This window comes from Pseudophryne corroboree, chromosome 5 (genome assembly GCF_028390025.1).
Source record: "Pseudophryne corroboree isolate aPseCor3 chromosome 5, aPseCor3.hap2, whole genome shotgun sequence".
NCBI lineage: Eukaryota > Metazoa > Chordata > Amphibia > Anura > Myobatrachidae > Pseudophryne > Pseudophryne corroboree.
In genome coordinates, this window is record NC_086448.1 from 29820143 (window position 1) to 29834993 (window position 14851).

Genomic DNA, 14851 nt, shown 5'->3' on the forward strand with positions numbered 1-14851 from the left:
AGGACATAGGACGCTGCAGTAAAAGGATGTTTTTTCCCCTATCTACAGTGCAGAGACTTGCTGCAGGTGCAGTGGCATACCCTCCAGCTGCACCTTTTTGGCAGGTACAGGACCTTTTTTTTATGGTCTGTACCAATTTTTGACTCTCCAAACTTCCATTGAAAGTATAGGAAAAGGGACGTGGCCACGCAGCTGTACCCGTGGCCACGCCTCCTTTTCAAATTTGATGTGATTTTTATGTGTAAATTCAATTGTAGGAGGGTGTGTTGCTGCAGATGCAGGGGGACTATTCTGGGGTGTGGGGCTGGAGCTGCAGCTCCATCAGCCCCATTGCTAATCCTGCTCTGTGAAAACACAGCAGCCAAAGGGCAGAGCCTCCCATTGGATGTAACCTGTGTGGGAGGGCGTTTCTCTCCCAATCAGCTGTGGACTGGGTGTGATAGACCTGCCGCATACCCAATGAGAGCTCATAGCCACGCCCAGCGTTAAAGGCCCAGGCACAGAGTCACAGATCTGGGCTATTATATAGGAGATAAATGTATTCTGTGCTTAGACTTAGGTCCTATCCTCGTGATATCTCATTATTGTATGAAATTCCAAAATATACGGAAAAATCCGATATCCAAATTACTTCTGGTCCCAAGCATTTTGGATATGGGATACTCAATCTGTAATTATAACCTGCTATATATTTGTATCTATCATTTGATACTGGGGGGAAAGTAATGAACATCTATGTTTTAATTATTTAATTCAATGAATAAAACTTTCTCATTATCACTTGAGTGATCTTTTCTAAACATCATGGGGTAAATTTACTAAGATTCGTATTTTCCCGTTTGAGGTCAAAGTTCAATCACGAATGACATTGAAAGTGTAAATATGCAACTTTTTGAATTGATTACAACTAATTTACTAAGCTGCCGTATTCTGCATTTTCGGGTTTTCCGATGTCGATGTCATTCGTTTTTTTTGGCAGTGTTTTACGTGAGTGACTTGTAAAACACTGCCGACTTTAATACAATGAATCTCGGCCGGATCTGAGAGATCCGTGCTGGGCTTCATTGTGCACCTTGTAAAAAAAAAAAATGTTTAAATGTAAAAAAAAAAATTGCGTGGGGTCCCCCCTCCTAAACCAAACCAGCCTCGGGCTCTTAGAGCCGATCCTGGTTGCAGAAATATGGGGAAAAAATGACAGGGGTTCCCCCATATTTAAACAACCAGCATCGGGCTCTGCGCCTGGTCCTGGTTCCAAAAATACGGGGGACAAAAAGCGTAGGGGTCCCCCGTATTTTTTAAACCAGCACCGGGCTCCACTAGCTGGACAGATAATGCCACAGCCGGGGGTCACTTTTATACAGTGCCTTGCGGCCGTGGCATCAAATATCCAACTAGTCACCCCTGGCCGGGGTACCCTGGGGGAGTGGGGACCCCTTCAATCAAGGGGTCGTCCCCCCAGCCACCCAAGGGCCAGGGGTGAAGCCCGAGGCTGTCCCCCCCATCCAATGGGCTGCGGATGGGGGGCTGATAGCCTTTGTTCAAAGTGATTGATATTGTTTTTAGTAGCAGTACTACAAGGCCCAGCAAGCCTCCCCCGCAAGCTGGTACTTGGAGAACCACAAGTACCAGCATGCGGCAGAAAAATGGGCCCGCTGGTACCTGTAGTACTACTACTAAAAAAATACCCCAATAAAGACAACACACACACACACCTTGAAAGTATAACTTTAATACATCCATCCACACCTCCATATACACATACTTACCTTATGTTCCCACGCAGGTCGGTCCTCTTCTCCAGTAGAATCCATGGTGTACCTGTTGAAAAAATTATACTCACATAATCCATGGTTGAAGGCTCCTCTGCTTGTAATCCTTTTGTAATCCACGTACTTGTAAAAATAAAAAAACGGATACCCGACCTCGCACTGAAAGGGGACCCATGTTTTCACATGGGTCCCCTTTCCCCGAATGCCTGGAACCCCCTCTGACTTAAGTCCAAGAAGGTTCCATCAGCCAATCAGGGAGCGCCACGTTTGGCACCCTCCTGATTGGCTGTGTGCTCTTGTACTGTATGACAGGCGGCACACGGCAGTGTTACAATGTAGCGCCTATGCGCTCCATTGTAACCAATGGTGGGAACTTTTTGCTCAGCGGTTGACCGAGAGTGACCTCACCGCTGAGCAAAAAGTTCCCACCATTGGTTACAATGGAGCGCATATGCGCTACATTGTAACACTGCCGTGTGCCGCCTGTCATACAGTACAAGAGCACACAGCCAATCAGGAGGGTGCCAAACGTGGCGCTCCCTGATTGGCTGATGGAACCTTCTTGGACTTAAGTCAGAGGGGGTTCCAGGCATTCGGGGAAAGGGGACCCATGTGAAAACATGGGTCCCCTTTCAGTGCGAGGTCGGGTATCCGTTTTTTTATTTTTACAAGTACGTGGATTACAAAAGGATTACAAGCAGAGGAGCCTTCAACCATGGATTATGTGAGTATAATTTTTTCAACAGGTACACCATGGATTCTACTGGAGAAGAGGACCGACCTGCGTGGGAACATAAGGTAAGTATGTGTATATGGAGGTGTGGATGGATGTATTAAAGTTATACTTTCAAGGTGTGTGTGTGTGTTGTCTTTATTGGGGTATTTTTTTAGTAGTAGTACTACAGGTACCAGCGGGCCCATTTTTCTGCCGCATGCTGGTACTTGTGGTTCTCCAAGTACCAGCTTGCGGGGGAGGCTTGCTGGGCCTTGTAGTACTGCTACTAAAAACAATATCATTCACTTTGAACAAAGGCTATCAGCCCCCCATCCGCAGCCCATTGGATGGGGGGGACAGCCTCGGGCTTCACCCCTGGCCCTTGGGTGGCTGGGGGGACGACCCCTTGATTGAAGGGGTCCCCACTCCCCCAGGGTACCCCGGCCAGGGGTGACTAGTTGGATATTTGATGCCACGGCGGCAAGGCACTGTATAAAAGTGACCCCCGGCTGTGGCATTATCTGTCCAGCTAGTGGAGCCCGGTGCTGGTTTCAAAAATACGGGGGACCACTACGCTTTTTGTCCCCCGTATTTTTGGAACCAGGACCAGGCGCAGAGCCCGGTGCTGGTTGCTTAAATATGGGGGAACCCCTGTCAATTTTTTCCCCATATTTTTGCAACCAGGGCCGGCTCAAAGAGCCCGAGGCTGGTTTGGTTTAGGAGGGGGGACCCAACGCATTTTTTTTTTGAAAAATTATAACATTTCCCACCCCTTCCCACTGATAAACATGCACGGATCTCATGGATCCGTGCATGCCTATACAAACACGGGATAAAAAAGCAGGTCTGTTTTTTTTTAGCACTTTTTCACGATTTGTATTTTAGCACGGCAGTGTTTGGCTATTGTCGGCAGTGTTTGTGTTTTGCACTTTTTAGTAAATGACCGATTTCTACCAAATTGCAGGCGTATTTGACCGATGGTGTATTGATTCGTGATTTTTTCCAAGGACTTCCAAAATATTACGAATGCCCTCATCACTGCCGTGATTTTTGCTTAGTAAATTACCGAGATGACACTTTGAAGAAAAAACGGCATCTCGGTCAAAATCGGGACCTTAGTAAATATACCCCCATGTTCTCATTATTATGTGATTAATAAATTAGATCTCCACTACTGTTGGTCCAATCAGTATATCTGGCTCTGTACCTAAATTCCAGCATCAGAGAAATACACAAAACACCTATCTCTTTGATAAAACCCCCAAACCCTGAACATTTTGGGAAGTTCCTCATTCTCCAAGGCTGAAGGATACTGTACCTACCCTTTAATCATTATTGTAACTGGTATCTCTCTGGTGGCGCCGGCAGAGCCGGCCCTACCCAATATGATGCCCTAGGCAAGATTTTGGCTGGTGCCCCCTAGCACCAACGCTAGTTCCTCCTCTAACCCTGCACCCCTTTCCCCGCACCATCACCCCTCACCTATACCAGTCCTTATTTTGGTTTTCCTACCCCCTGTAATTTAAATAAGAACAGTGTGCACATTCAGCGCACAGCCCAAAAAGGTATGTGTTCTTGCTGGGAAGGGGCATGGCAACACAATAGTACCCCCAATTCAAATTATGCCACACAGTACTGCAACTTTGTTCACAATTTATCATGCGATAGTATCCCTTATTCACATTACATCACGAAGTTGTACCACTTTACCTTATATACGTTACTCCTCAACAGTAGTGCCCCTCATTCACATAACATCATACTGAATTGCTCCTTATTCACATTACACCACACCATATTGCTCTTTATTATCATTACACCACACCATGTTGCTCCTTATTCACATTACACCATAACATATTGCTCTTTATTCACATTAGACCACACACTAGTGCCCTTTCTATACACATTTGCTGCACATTATTAATACATTATACACATTAAACGCATAATGACCCTTACACATATGCTGAACACTATTGCACAACTAACCCACTCACACAGCACTCACACGGCCGCTAACACTGTGACCTCTGCCTCTGCTTGGATGCATAAATCTTACACCATGCAGCAGGAGATGCCTGGCGCGAGTCAACTGGTAGCTCTGCTAACGTCAGGTGCCTGTTTTTGATGAAAATGCATCCTATTTGCATTGCTATGTGGCTAGGATGCACAAGCAGCTTCTCTTGATTAAAATGATATGCGGCATGCCTATATACTGTGTGTGACTGTGGCTGTATCTGCATACGAAATGCTACACACAGACTATAGGCATGCCGCATATCATTTTAATCAGCAGAAGCTGCTTGTGCCCCTAGGCATACCAGATGCCCTAGGCAATTGCCTAGTTTGCCTATACCTAGGGCCGGCTCTGGGCGCCGGTCAGAAAACTTGTCCAACAAAATCATACATCCTAGCGAATAATAAAAAATATAAAGAGCTACAAAACTAAATGAAACAATTAATATCCAAATACTAACCATTGGGTGAGGTATTTTGAGTAGGACTGGACGAGGTGGTTGCATAAATTGGTGTACCTATAAAAATAAAAAGCAAATTGAAGTATTAATCACCATAAATATGAAACTAACATACGAACATATAACAATTAAAATTTCTGCATATTCATTTACCATTTATTTAATTAGATATGCTGTTATTTAGGATGAAGGACCTAGGACTTTCAGCCCACAAAAGCACACTAATGGGCAAAACCATGTGCACTGCAGGGGGGTAACATGTGCAGAGAGTTAGATTTGGGTGGGTTATATTGTTTCTGTGCAGGGTAAATACTGGCTGCTTTATTTTTACACTGCAATTTAGATTTCAGTTTGAACACACCACACCCAAATCTAACTCTCTCTGCACATGTTACATCTGCCCCACCTGCAGTGCAGCATGGTTGTTCCCATTAGTATGCTTTTTTGGATTGCTAACAGACCTGAAAAAGCCCTTAACTTGCTTTAATACCTGGTACTGTATACTGCAATCTTAACAGGTTGTCTGATTTACAACAGAGACTTTCTTATTACTAACGCTCATTAACGCAATAGTTGCCATCAGAGCCGTCCCTAAGCAGTCTAATGCCCTAGGCAAGAAATTTGTTGGTGCCCCCTAGCAGGTAATTCCACCACCAAACAGTTTTGAACATAACAGGCCATATGAACAGGGGCGTATTGAGAACTTTGTGGCCCCTGTAGTAACATTTGAAGTAGCCCTTGTCCCAGTGTTTCTAGAGAGACAGATCTCTGCCACAGTTGTTAATTTTATGCCCCATACCAGTGCCCTAGTTCACGTTATGTCACATTGTAAGGTTGCCAGTACACATTATGCAACACAGTGCCCCCAATTCACATTATGACATACATTGTCTCCAGTTCATGTTATGCCATATTACAGTGCCCCCAGTTCATATTATGCCACATTACAATGCCCCCAGTTCATATTATGCCACATTACAATGCCCCCAGTTCATATTATGCTACAATACAATGCTCCCAGTTCATATTATGCCACATTACAATGCCCCCAGTTCATATTATGCCACATTACAGTGCCCCCAGTTCATATTATGCCACATTACAATGCCCCCAGTTCATATTATGCCACATTACAATGCTCCCAGTTCATATTATGCCACATTACAATGCCCCCAGTTCATATTATGCCACATTACAGAGCCTCCACTTCCTATTGTGCCACAGTATATTGCCCCTAATTCAAATTATGCCACATTACAGTGCCCCTAATTCATATTATGCCACATTACAGAGCCTCCACTTCCTATTGTGCCACATTATATTGCCCCTAATTCAAATTATGCCACATTACAGTGCCCCTGCTTCAAATTATGCCACATTACAGTGCCCCCAGTTCATATTATGCCACATTACAATGCCCCCAGTTCATATTATGCCACATTACAGAGCCTCCACTTCCTATTGTGCCACATTATATTGCCCCTAATTCAAATTATGCCACATTACAGTGCCCCTAATTCATATTATGCCACATTACAGTGCCCCCAGTTCATATTATGCCACATTACAATGCCCCCAGTTCATATTATGCCACATTACAGAGCCTCCACTTCCTATTGTGCCACATTATATTGCCCCTAATTCAAATTATGCCACATTACAGTGCCCCTAATTCATATTATGCCACATTACAGTACCCCTAATTCATATTATGCCACGTTACAGAGCCTCCACTTCATATTGTGCCACATTATATTGCCACTAATTCATATTATGCCACATTACAGTTCCCCTAATTCATATTATGCCACATTACAGTGGCCCAATTCATATTACAGATGGGTCCACGGTTATCTTGACTAGTTTTCTGCGCCTAGGCACAACATGATTTATTAGCATAAACTCTTCATCTATTGTTCTCAGCTGCAATACAATACAGAGAAAATACAGCAGGGGATTAAGTCATTACAGCAAGGGATTAAGTACGACTGGCCAGTCTCAGTTAATCCTATTAAAGGTCAAGATAAATGTGGACCCATCTGTATGCCACATTACAGTGCCCCAATTCATATTATGCCACATTACAGTGCCCTTAATTCATATTATGCCACATTGCATTGCCCTTAATTCATATAATGCCACATTACAGTGCCCCTAATTCATATTATGCTACATAACAGAGCCTCCACTTTATATTGTGCCACATTACAGTGCCTCCACTTCATATTGTGCCACATTACAGTGCCCAAAATTCATATTATGCCACATTACAGTGCCCAAAATTCATATTATGCCACATTACAGTTACAGTGCCTCCACTTCATATTGTGCCACATTACAGTGTCCCTAATTCATATTGACCAATATGATATAATAGGCATTACAGAGACATGGTGGGATGATTCTCACGATTAGGCAGCAAACATGGAGGGGTACACCCTCTTCCGGAGAGATAGGACTAATAAAAAGGGAGGGAGTGTTTTTCTTTATGTTAACCCATTCTTAAAACCATATTTAATGGAGGTCATTTACGAGGGGATTGGAGATAACGTATCATTATGGGTTGAGATTTCGAGTGGGGTAAAGATACAAAAAAGCTTTTAATAGGGACACGCTACAAACCACCAGATATTAGTGTGTCTGATGAATTACAACTCTTGCAGCAAATTGAAAAAGCTGCAGGAATGGGGGACGTCATTATTGTTGGGTACTTTAATTACCTGGTCATATATTGGAACACCGAAACAGTAAATACAGCTAGGGGTAACAGGTTCTTAAACGTGCTAAAAGATCAATATTTGTCCCAGGTAATCGCGGAACCAACTAGACATAGGGCTATACTGGACCTAGTACTAACTAATCATGAGGAAATAATATCAAATACTAAAGTAGGGGAGACCTTAGGAAATAGCGATCACAATATGATCACATTCGATATCAGCATTCGATATCGATATCACATTCGATATCCAAAAACAACACTATAAGGGTCTAAATAAGACTTTTAACTTTAGAAAAGCTCATTTCAACTTGCTGAAACAAGCAATGAAGGACATCAATTGGGAAACTGTATTTCATGGTATAAATACGGTTGAACTGTGGGATGTTTTTACAACTGTGCTCAATAAGTACACTCATTTGTTTATTCCCAAGGTCAACAAAAACAGGAGTAGTAAATTCAAACCGATGTGGTTTAATAAGAAGGTCAAGGAACAAATGGATTAAAAGAGGCGTGCTTTCAAAGCATTTAAGTCTGATGGGAAGGCGGACTCATTCCAGTTCTACAAAGAATGTAACAAAAATGCAAAACAGAAATCAGAGCAGCTAAAATAGAAAACAAAAAACAAATAGCAAAGGAGAGTAAAACAAACCCCCAAAAAGTTATTTAAATATATAAATGGTAAAAGGTTAAAAAAGGGGAATATTGGGCCATTAAAGGGTGAGTTGGATGTCTTGATTAATGATGATAGGGAAAAAGCAGATTTATTGAATAAATAAATGCAACACAGTGCCCCCAATTCACATTATGACATACATTGTCTCCAGTTCATGTTATGCCACATTACAGTGCCCCCAGTTCATATTATGCCACATTACAATGCCCCCAGTTCATATTATGCCACATTACAATGCCCCCAGTTCATATTATGCCACATTACAATGCCCCCAGTTCATATTATGCCACATTACAGTGCCCCCAGTTCATATTATGCCACATTACAATGCCCCCAGTTCATATTATGCCACATTACAATGCTCCCAGTTCATATTATGCCACATTACAATGCCCCCAGTTCATATTATGCCACATTACAGAGCCTCCACTTCCTATTGTGCCACAGTATATTGCCCCTAATTCAAATTATGCCACATTACAGTGCCCCTAATTCATATTATGCCACATTACAATGCCCCCAGTTCATATTATGCCACATTACAGAGCCTCCACTTCCTATTGTGCCACATTATATTGCCCTTAATTCAAATTATGCCACATTACAGTGCCCCTGATTCAAATTATGCCACATTACAGTGCCCCCAGTTCATATTATGCCACATTACAATGCCCCCAATTCATATTATGCCACATTACAGAGCCTCCACTTCCTATTGTGCCACATTATATTGCCCCTAAATCAAATTATGCCACATTACAGTGCTCCTAATTCATATTATGCCACATTACAGTGCCCCCAGTTCATATTATGCCACATTACAATGCCCCCAGTTCATATTATGCCACATTACAGAGCCTCCACTTCCTATTGTGCCACATTATATTGCCCCTAATTCAAATTATGCCACATTACAGTGCCCCTAATTCATATTATGCCACATTACAGTACCCCTAATTCATATTATGCCACGTTACAGAGCCTCCACTTCATATTGTGCCACATTACATTGCCACTAATTCCTATTATGCCACATTACAGTTCCCCTAATTCAAATTTTGCCACATTACAGTGGCCCAATTCATATTACAGATGGGTCCACGGTTATCTTGACTAGTTTTCTGCGCCTAGGCACAACATGATTTATTAGCATAAACTCTTCATCTATTGTTCTCAGCTGCAATACAATACAGAGAAAATACAGCAGGGGATTAAGTCATTACAGCAAGGGATTAAGTACGACTGGCCAGTCTCAGTTAATCCTATTAAAGGTCAAGATAAATGTGGACCCATCTGTATGCCACATTACAGTGCCCCAATTCATATTATGCCACATTACAGTGCCCTTAATTCATATTATGCCACATTGCATTGCCCTTAATTCATATAATGCCACATTACAGTGCCCCTAATTCATATTATGCTACATAACAGAGCCTCCACTTTATATTGTGCCACATTACAGTGCCTCCACTTCATATTGTGCCACATTACAGTGCCCAAAATTCATATTATGCCACATTACAGTGCCCAAAATTCATATTATGCCACATTACAGTTACAGTGCCTCCACTTCATATTGTGCCACATTACAGTGTCCCTAATTCATATTGACCAATATGATATAATAGGCATTACAGAGACATGGTGGGATGATTCTCACGATTAGGCAGCAAACATGGAGGGGTACACCCTCTTCCGGAGAGATAGGACTAATAAAAAGGGAGGGAGTGTTTTTCTTTATGTTAACCCATTCTTAAAACCATATTTAAAGGAGGTCATTTACGAGGGGATTGGAGATAACGTATCATTATGGGTTGAGATTTCGAGTGGGGTAAAGATACAAAAAAGCTTTTAATAGGGACATGCTACAAACCACCAGATATTAGTGTGTCTGATGAATTACAACTCTTGCAGCAAATTGAAAAAGCTGCAGGAATGGGGGACGTCATTATTGTTGGGTACTTTAATTACCTGGTCATATATTGGAACACCGAAACAGTAAATACAGCTAGGGGTAACAGGTTCTTAAACGTGCTAAAAGATCAATATTTGTCCCAGGTAATCGCGGAACCAACTAGACATAGGGCTATACTGGACCTAGTACTAACTAATCATGAGGAAATAATATCAAATACTAAAGTAGGGGAGACCTTAGGAAATAGCGATCACAATATGATCACATTCGATATCAGCATTCGATATCGATATCACATTCGATATCCAAAAACAACACTATAAGGGTCTAAATAAGACTTTTAACTTTAGAAAAGCTCATTTCAACTTGCTGAAACAAGCAATGAAGGACATCAATTGGGAAACTGTATTTCATGGTATAAATACGGTTGAACTGTGGGATGTTTTTACAACTGTGCTCAATAAGTACACTCATTTGTTTATTCCCAAGGTCAACAAAAACAGGAGTAGTAAATTCAAACCGATGTGGTTTAATAAGAAGGTCAAGGAACAAATGGATTAAAAGAGGCGTGCTTTCAAAGCATTTAAGTCTGATGGGAAGGCGGAATCATTCCAGTTCTACAAAGAATGTAACAAAAATGCAAAACAGAAATCAGAGCAGCTAAAATAGAAAACAAAAAACAAATAGCAAAGGAGAGTAAAACAAACCCCCAAAAAGTTATTTAAATATGTAAATGGTAAAAGGTTAAAAAAGGGGAATATTGGGCCATTAAAGGGTGAGTTGGATGTCTTGATTAATGATGATAGGGAAAAAGCAGATTTATTGAATAAATTATTTTCATCAGTATTCACGAGAGAGGACCGGTTGATGAGAGTACAGCACAACATAAGCTATAATAACGAACCATTGCTAAGTACTTGGTTAAACAAGGAAGTAGTCCGGGAGAGACCAAGTAAAATTAAGATAAATAAATCTACTAGGCCGGATGGACTTCACCCCAGAGTTCTTATGGAACTTAACTCAGAGCTATCGAGACCCCTATATTTTATTTTCAGTGAGTCAATTACATCAGGAATGATACCGAAAGACTGGCATACTGTATAGCAGAGGTAGTCCCAATATTTAAAAAGGGTATTAAAACTCATAGCGGTAACTATAGACCGGTAAGTTTGACATCTATAGTGGGGAAAATGCTGGAAGGTATACTAAGGGATAGCATACTAGAGTACTTGGATACCTCCAAGGTTATTACTAGGAATCAGCATGGTTTTGTGAAGGACAGGTCATGTCAAACTAACTTAATAAGCTTCTATGAAAAAGTGAGCGATAATATTGATCAGGGTAAAGCAGTGGCTGTGGTCTCTTTGAACTTTGCTAAGGCCTTTGACAAAGTTCCACATAAGAGATTAATTTTCAAATTAAGAGAGCTTGGGGTAGGAAACACTATTTGTACTTGGGTGAGTAATTGGCTGTACAACAGGGAACAGCGAGTGGGGATTAATGGGATGTTCCCTGAATGGGCTTCAGTACTCAGTGGAATACCGCAGGGTTCAGTACTCGGGCCATTGCTGTTTAACATATTCATTAATGACCTAGGAGTGGGCCTAAAAAGCACAGTGTCAATTTTCGCAGACGATACTAAACTATGTAGAGTAATTAATTCAGACAAGGATGTTGAGTCTCTACAGAATGATTTATCTAGACTTGAGGTCTGGGCAGACAAATGGAGAATGAGATTCAATATAGACAAATGTAAAGTTATGCACTTTGGGACTAAGAACAATCGGGCAGCCTATAAACTAAATGGGGAAAGTATAGGGATAACGGTAGTTGAAAAGGATTTGGGTGCGCTCATCGATAATAGACTTAGTAGCAGTACGCAATGTCAAAATGCAGCAACAAAAGCAAATAAGGTGTTAGCATGCATAAAACGGGGAATGGAGACAAGGGATAAGAGTGTAATCCTGCCACTGTATAAATCATTGGTGCGGCCACACCTGGAATATTGTGTACAGTCCTGGGCACCACACTATAAAAAAGATATCTTGGAACATGAAAGGGTTCAGAGGTGAGCCACCAAACTGGTTAAGGGTTTAGAGGCACTGAATTATGAGGAAAGACTTAAAAGGCTTGATATGTTTATACTGGAAAATAGGCGATTGAGAGGGGACATTATTAATATTTATAAATACATAAAGGGACAATACAAGGATTTATCAAATGATCTGTTTATCAAAAACAACGCTACATAGGACACGAGGACACCTCCTGAGGTTAGAAGAAAAATTTTTTCATACACAACGGAGAAAAGGGTTCTTCACAGTAAGAGCAGTAAGGATTTGGAATTCTCTCCCAGAGAAGGTAGTAAGGGATCAGTACGAGATCCCGCCGGACGGAATCCTGGCGGTCGAAATACCAACACCGGTATACCGACCGGCACAATCCCGACAGGGGGGCGAGCGCAACGCAGCCCCTTGCGGGCTCGCTGCGGGCACGGTGTCTCGTTACACTCATTTATTCTCCCTCTATGGGTGTCGTGGACTCCCACAGAGGGAGAATTTGTCGGGATTGTGCCGTTCGGGATCCCGGTGTCGGTATTCCGACCGCCGGGATCCCATCCGGCGGTATATTGACCGCATCCCGGTAGTAATGGTGGATTCAGTTAATAAGTTTAAAAATGGATTACATAAATTCTTTGATGAAAGAAATATCCAGGGATACAGCATTTAAATTATATCAAATGTTATAATACATGTTGAACTCGATGGACATTTGTCTTTTTTCAACCTCATCAACTATGTAACTATGTAATATTACGTTACATTAAAGAGCCTCCACTTCATATTGTGCCACATAACAGTGCCCCTAATTCATATTACGCCACACTACAGTGCCTCAACTTCATATTGTGCCACATTACAGGGCCCCTAATTCATATTATGCCACACTATAGTGCCTCAACTTCATATTGTGCCACATTACATTGCCAGTAATTCATATTATGCCACACTACAGTGCCTCAACTTCATATTGTGCCACATTACAGTGCCCCTAATTCATATTACGCCACACTACAGTGCCTCAACTTCATATTGTGCCACATTACATTGCCAGTAATTCATATTATGCCATACTATAGTGCCTTTACTTCATATTGTGCCACATTACAGGGCCCCTAATTCATATTACGCCACACTATAGTGCCTCAACTTCATATTGTGCCACATAGCAGTGCCCCTAATTCATATTACGCCACACTATAGTGCCTCAACTTCATATTGTGCCACATTACACTGCCACTAATTCATATTACGCCACACTATAGTGCCTCAACTTCATATTGTGCCACATTACAGTGCCCCTAATTCATATTACGCCACACTACAGTGCCTCAACTTCATATTGTGCCACATTACAGTGCCCCTAATTCATATTACGCCACACTACAGTGCCTCCACTTCATATTGTGCCACATTACAGGGCCCCTAATTCATATTACGCCACACTATAGTGCCTCAACTTCATATTGTGCCACATAGCAGTGCCCCTAATTCATATTACGCCACACTATAGTGCCTCAACTTCATATTGTGCCACATTACACTGCCACTAATTCATATTACGCCACACTACAGTGCCTCCACTTCATATTGTGCCACATAACAGTGCCCCTAATTCATATTACGCCACACTACAGTGCCTCAACTTCATATTGTGCCACATTACAGTGCCCCTAATTCATATTACGCCACACTATAGTGCCTCAACTTCATATTGTGCCACATTACAGTGCCCCTAATTCATATTACGCCACACTATAGTGCCTCACCTTCATATGGTGCCACATTACAGTGCCCCTAATTCATATTATGCCACATTACAGTGCCCCTAATTCATATTATGCCACATTACAGTGCCCCTAATTCATATTACGCCACATTACAGAGCCACTAATTCATATTACGCCACATTACAGTGCACCAGTTTACATTATGTACTATAATCCTCTCCAGTTCATTTAATACCACATTACAATGAGCAGTAGGAAACTCTTTCTTGTACGCTGGCTATTTTCCCTGAATGCTGCTGCTGCAGTCATCACCATCATCATCATCATCATCATTATAATAATAATAATAATAATAATAATAATAGACTATTGTATAATATTTAATTGAACCCTGTCATAATCATCTGACAGTATGGACATTATTGAACTTACGATGTTCACACTTCGCAATACTATTTTCTTTGTTATTTAATGACACATTAATTACACATTACCACAGTGACGCTAATACACATGACACAGTTATCACCACAACCCCTTAACAAATAAGCTACCAAATAGAAGTTGGTACCTCTACCTTCTAAAGCAGATCCCTTATGGGCTTATTTATCAATGAGTGTTAAAACGCAATGTGGATGATAAAACTCCTTAAGTATGATAAATAGTGCTCCAGCCAATCAGCTCCAAACTGTCATGTGTCAGCGCCTGTCTTTTGTGTGAAAAATGACAGTTGGAAGCTGGTTAGTTGGAGCACCATTTATAATACGCAAAGAGTTTTAGCACC

General features: G+C 41.6%; 1 protein-coding gene across 2 annotated transcripts in view; it reads right to left on the reverse strand.

Annotated features, from left to right (window-relative positions):
* The window catches only part of LOC134927130 (ly6/PLAUR domain-containing protein 2-like), an 82388-nt gene that overhangs the window by 55677 nt on the left and 11860 nt on the right, over positions 1-14851 (reverse strand). For both annotated transcript variants that reach the window (XM_063921172.1, XM_063921173.1), the window contains exon 2: positions 4965-5021. In XM_063921172.1, coding sequence (XP_063777242.1) covers positions 4965-5021 — 57 coding nt within the window. The remainder of the gene's footprint in view (positions 1-4964; positions 5022-14851) is intronic.